We start from the raw sequence: 6,092 nt of genomic DNA, 5'->3' as shown, positions 1-6,092 counted from the left end.
AAAATGAATTGAGGTAGCAAAAGCCTCAAATCCTTTTTTACAGTGTATGCGATCGTCAGCTTCATCTCTGCAGCCGAGTCGACACTGTCAGAAAACACTCATTTATTAATAAAACAATGCACGCGTCACCGGATTTACAAATGCACATCTTGCTTGTCGCGCACACACACATATTATGTTGAAATAACGAGATATTATGTTGAAATAACATTATTATTAATAATACATTAATCAAATTAAAACTTTGTTATCATTAAAATAATTGAATATTGAATATTTTATGTAGGTATATATAGCCTATAATTGCGCAGGTCCCCTGTCAATGATCTAGCACCCCCTCAGCACATGCGTAAAAAATTCTCTGGCGCCGCCCGATCCACGGATTGAAGCGCACATCCGAGTGAAGACAGTGCGGTGGCGAGCCACAAGAGAAAACACTGTATCCGCGCCACTGATGCAGCGGCAACGAGCACTTTGATCACTTGATTTAAAAAACACATTTCAGCGCTAGATCGTCTCTTATTTTAAAAACAAACAAAATGAATGCTCTGTCAGTTAACTGAAGATGTTTTATTTATTTGTAGAATTGGTGCATTCGTGCTGTGAGATGTTTTAAAAAGTGGTGGGGACAATATCGACCCTGGCAAAAAGTGGTGGGGACATGTCCCACCCGCAAATTACGCCTATGATAATAAGAGAGACATGTAGAAAAACAATACTGTAACTGTAATTGAGTGAAGGTGAATATATTGTTGAATCGATATATTATATTTATAATTATTAATCATTATTCATTATTATAATAGTGGATTTGGTCCATAACAGAGCGGAGATGTGATTTACTGAATGCGTCTCCTTTAAGAAATATGACACCGCGCGCACTGAGCATGCGCAGAAGAGAGAAGCGCGAGAGCCTTTTTGTTTTCTCTCTTTTTCTTTTTGTTGTCTCTTTTGACGCTAAAATGAATGTAACAGTCGAACACGTGAAAAGAGAGAAGCGCGAGAAACGAAAGCTGAACGAAACCATTTGAAGCTGAAAGTGACGCTGTTAACGATCGTGAATGAAGAACAAATGTGGAATATTTTCTCTGGATGTCGTATATTTCCAGTCTGCAGGTCAGAGATGTTATATTTATCATGTTAGAATTTATATTTGTGTTGCCTAAATGTACATTGTTCTTAGTGTAACGTACAGATAATTAAATCATTAGTTTTGATCAGCCACTATTCAGTCTGTATATAGGCATATTGTGTATGATTTCTGTTATCTTTGTTAAATTCCTGTTTAATTCATATATGATTCGAATAATTTAACCTGTGACTTGTTTCATCCTTATAAAATCTGGAGTCACATAAAAATGAACAACCTTCATATAGAGCCGTTTAAAATGCTATTAATAAATATAACCATATCAAAATGCTCTATATTTCTTAAATCAAGCACACATGGTCATTTAATTTAAGAACTGTAATTATTACAGTATTTCAGTATAAACTCAGTAAACTCGAATTTGGCAGATCTGGTGTCCCTAACAACAATTGACCAAATAAGAAAGCTTGCTTTAGTTCAACTGTTAATGACAATACAGCAATTTCATTTGTGATTAAAATATGATTGGCATGATTTTATAACATTATATATCAACATAGTGCAAAACGGTATTAAAATTATGTGTAGAAGTCGTTGCTTTGTTATGAGAAAGAATGTCCGGAAAAATGATTTTCATTGATGTCATTCAGAGTAACCAATATAAAGGGCTCCATTTTGGTTCAAATCATGTGGTCGATATTATGTGACAGGATGTGACATCATTCAGACACCTGCAAAGGACCGTATGTTTGTGAAGCAAAGTATGTAACTCTCTCTTAACTATTAGAAAAATTCATGTTTTCACTTGCACATACACATGTCCCCAAATATCGGGTCATTCGGTACAACCGCTATAAAACATGGATAATGTAATATTTTAAAAACTTTTACTAAATATAAAATGTTTGATTGTCCTTTTGGTAGCTAACTAGCTAACTAACAAGCTAGGCAGCTAGATATCAGCCTGTTAGCATTGAGTGAAGATTTTGTCATTCGTTATAACCAAAAGAGTCATTCGGTTAAACCGAAATTTTGGTTATAACGAATGACTTACTGGTTGTATCGAATGACAGCAATGTATGTTGGTCATATTTGTACATATCTGGAATAAATAAATACAACATTTTATTAATTAGAAAATGTGCAGTGTATATTAATATATAATTTTGACTGAATTTTACCTTTGCAGATGCCTTTATCAAATAAGGAAAAAGCCGCTCACTTCTGGGCAAGGATCAATGCTGATCGAACGATAGAACCTACGTTAGAAGCCACATAGCAACATCCTAGCAACCACCCCAAATACTTTAGCAACTGCATAGCAACTGCCTAGTAACAACCTAGCAACCACGCTGAATACCCTAGCAACCACGCTGAATACCCTAGCAACCACATAGTAACACCCTAGCAACCACTCAGAAACCTTAAAACGAAATTTCAGTTCTGTCTCTCTCAATCCAAGTTTGTCTGGTCGAACTTTATCTAGTTATTTTTCATGAATTTATAGCCTAGCAGCTCATCGTTTAACAATTGAAACACTTGTTTCAAGACCAATTAAATGCTTCAATTGTTTAATTAATATAATTTGCGATACGAGTTATATGTTCATTCCAATATCAAAATGTTTTAATGTTTGAAGTACTTTTTACATTAATAGCCTATTATATTAACAATAAAATGTGCTTTTGAAGCTATTTGTGTCTGTTTATTGTCTTAAATATTCATAATGTCAAGGGCAGCAGACATGGTCATTCGGTATAACCGGCCTTGGTCATTCGGTAAAACCGATATAGTAAATATTTAAATGGAGTAATATTGTTTTTAATAACTAAAGGAACTACAATAATACAAATATAAATCAAATAAGGCTCTTTTTTTTTTACATTTCCCCTTTTTTCCTTTCCCTGTGCAATGTTTTACTTGAATATGTTGGAGTGTTTAGAGTAGTCCAATAAAATGATTACATTTATGAGATCAGTGATAATTTTATTTAATATTTCTTCTGTGGTACACACTATATACTATCTCAACATCAATGTCAAATCATTTTTTTTCATGACAAATTTTGTCCATCTTGTAAAAAAAATACAAAAACAGTGTTAATTGATTGTACAAACCACAAAATATTATTGTTAACACCTAGGCAAACTTAAAAATTGTTTCAAATATAGTTATATCTCCATTTTATTTTTTTACACTTTTAAAAACCTTATTCGTCAATGACCCGTTTACTGTATAAATTCAGTAACTTATCTTTGATTTTTCCAGATCTGGTCCTGTGGGCGTCAGTATCACACAGTGACCACAGTTCACACCTGCAGTGAAGCCCCTCACACAACAATTCACCAATAAATACTGGGAATATTCCCATCATCCTACAAGAGAAGGACAAACTCCAGGAGTAGCAGCTGAAATCTGTGTGACTGTTAAAGATGGAGTTTATTAAAGAGGAGATTGAAGACATGAGTGATCCAGAACCATCCAGAATAAAACATGAAGATACTGAGGAACAAATAGGTTGGTGTCTATTCTTGATTCTTCATTGTTGACTGCTTTAGTAGCTCTGAAATATGGATGACAAATGATGATAGAGAAATGCATCTAAATGATCATAACCCAGTTTTAATCGCATTAACAAGTGAATGACAGAGCCGAACTTTGCACATTAAAGATACTTTATACAGACAGGTGTCTTGTTTTCTGCTTGCTAAGTGTTTTTTAATTGTCACATTTAACCTCATTGAACTGATTCTAACTGATTAATATGTTTATTTTAGACCAGATGGAAGTGACGGAGCAAAGAAAGAAACTAAATAATGTAAAGAAACACTGTGACTTACAAACTCAAGGAACAAAAGCCAAAAAGCTGCACTCCTGCTCTCAGTGTGGAAAGAGTTTTTCACGGCTGAACAGTTTTAAACTGCACCAGAAAACACATGATGAAGTGAAAGATCATGTGTGTTGTGACTGTGGGAAGAGCTTTACTAGAGCTGACTATCTGAAACTGCACAGAAGAATTCATACTGGAGAAAGACCTTACAAGTGCTCAGTTTGTTACAAGAGCTTTGCTCGGTCTGGACACCTGAAAGAACACGAGCGAGTTCATACTGGAGAGAAGCCGTACCACTGTACTGAGTGTGAGAAGAGTTTCAGAGATTCAAGCAGTTTAAAAGATCATCTACACGTTCACTCTGGAGAAAAGCCATTTAACTGTGATCAGTGTGGAACAAAGTTCATTTTGTCAAAATATCTGAAAAGTCACATGATCGTTCATTCAGATGAGAAGCCTTATGTGTGTTCTCTCTGTGGAAAGAGTTTTCCACGGCTGAACACTTTTAAACTGCACCAGAAAACACATAATGGAGTGAAAGTTCATGTGTGTTGTGACTGTGGGAAGAGTTTTACTAGAGCTGCCTATCTGAAACGGCACCAAAGTATTCATACTGGAGAAAAACCTTACAAGTGCTCATATTGTGACAAGAGCTTTGCTCGGTCTGGACACCTGAAAGTTCACGAGCGAGTTCATACTGGAGAAAAGCCGTACTACTGTACTGAGTGTGAGAAGAGTTTTAAACATTTATCAAGCCTTCACGCACATATGAAAAAATGTTTTATGTGAGCAACATTCGTTTTCATGTCAAATACATTAAAGTAAACTGAGATAAAATATGGAGTTTTTCATAAAAGCACTATATCATCTAGATTCATTTGGTTAATTTGGTGAAAAGCTTGGTTACCTAGAAAGACTTAAAGGGTTAGTTCACCCAAAAATAAAAATTCTGTCATTAATTACTCACCCTCATGACGTTCCAAACCTGTAAGACTTTCGTTCATCTTCAAAACACAAATGAAGATCATTTTGATTAAATCTGAGAGCATAATTTCAATCTGTTCATCATATAAAGCGACCGTGTCTCTTCAGAAAATGTTTGACTAAACCGCTGGATTCACATGGATTATTTTTACGACCTCTTTATGAACTTTTTTGAAGTAGCAAAGTGGTTGTTGCATAGCTGTTAATGGAGGGCCAGAAAGCTCTCAGATTTCATCCAAGACAGATAATAAAAGATGTGGGGCATCTGGTGATACGTAACGTATCTGTATAAGTAAGGAATAATCGACGACCGGCCTTTGAATTATTAGAAAATAATGCACACCTGAGCTGGTAATGTTTCACCTTGGATGTGCACGGTTATACTACGGTTACCAGACCTCAAGACATTTTGTCAGGTTGTTTTCAGTTAAAGGGATAGTTCACCCAAAAATGAAAATTAGCCCATGATTTACTCACCCTCAAGTCATCCTAGGTGTATATGACATTCTTCTTTCAGTAGAATACAATCTAAGTTATATTAAAAATATGTCCTGGCTCTTCCAAGCTTTATAATGGCAGTGAATGGCTGTTTCTGTTTTGAAGTCCATAAAAGTGCATCTATCCATGATAAAAGTGATCCATGCATCTCAGGGGGTTAATAAAGGCCTTCTGAAGCGCAGCGATGCGTTTGTGTAAGAAAAATATCCATATTTAAGACTTTATAAAGTAAAATAACTAGCTTCCGGCTAAATGAACATACGGATTCCACTTAAATGTAAAGAGCAACTTAGTAATGTGACGTACTGCTGATATTTACTACGCCATGACGTACTACGCTACTTCTGACGTTATAAGTTGCGCATACTGCGTATGGCCGTTTGGCCTGAAGTTAGAATTTTACTTATTAACATGTTAATTATTAATATTTTTCTAACACAAACTCATCGCTTCGCTTCAGAAGGCCTTTATTTACCGGTGTGATGTGTTCGAATTTACGCTTCCCTTTGAGGAGGCGTGCAGCTGCATTTTGGACTAGTTGTAAACGGGTGATGCATTTCTGCGAAATACCGATGTATAGAGAATTACAATAGTCCAATCTGGATGTTACAAATGCATGCATTGCAATCTCAAAGTGTTTAGCAGACAGAAATGGCTTAACCTTAGCTAAAAGACGGAGGTGAAAGAAAC

General features: G+C 35.5%; 1 protein-coding gene across 2 annotated transcripts; it reads left to right on the top strand.

Annotated features, from left to right (window-relative positions):
* Window positions 1–883: 883 nt before the first annotated feature.
* Window positions 884–5,208, top strand: LOC307167624 (uncharacterized protein). Of its 2 annotated transcripts, XM_079886878.1 has the most exons (4): window positions 884–1,116; window positions 1,741–1,851; window positions 3,359–3,607; window positions 3,868–5,208. In XM_079886878.1, the coding sequence occupies exons 3-4, from the start codon at window positions 3,523–3,525 to the stop codon at window positions 4,707–4,709; spliced, it is 927 nt and encodes a 308-aa protein (XP_079743004.1). In that variant the 5' UTR covers window positions 884–1,116; window positions 1,741–1,851; window positions 3,359–3,522; the 3' UTR covers window positions 4,710–5,208. The 2 variants fall into 2 exon arrangements, with proteins under 2 accessions (XP_079743004.1, XP_079743003.1); XM_079886877.1 differs by lacking the exons at window positions 884–1,116; window positions 1,741–1,851 and having other exon boundaries at window positions 2,228–3,607.
* Window positions 5,209–6,092: the final 884 nt, after the last annotated feature.

This window comes from Squalius cephalus (assembly GCF_949319135.1).
Source record: "Squalius cephalus genome assembly, chromosome: 11".
NCBI lineage: Eukaryota > Metazoa > Chordata > Actinopteri > Cypriniformes > Leuciscidae > Squalius > Squalius cephalus.
This window is presented reverse-complemented; position numbering and strand designations above follow the sequence as displayed.

What these genes read in the sequence shown, in the direction of transcription:
- LOC307167624 (XM_079886878.1), top strand. Translation starts at nt 3,523, where the DNA reads ATGGAGTTTATTAAAGAGGAGATTGAAGACATGAGTGATCCAGAACCA. An exon ending in AGATACTGAGGAACAAATAG is followed by an intron (nt 3,608 to 3,867) that starts GTTGGTGTCTAT and finishes TGTTTATTTTAG; the next exon opens with ACCAGATGGAAGTGACGGAG.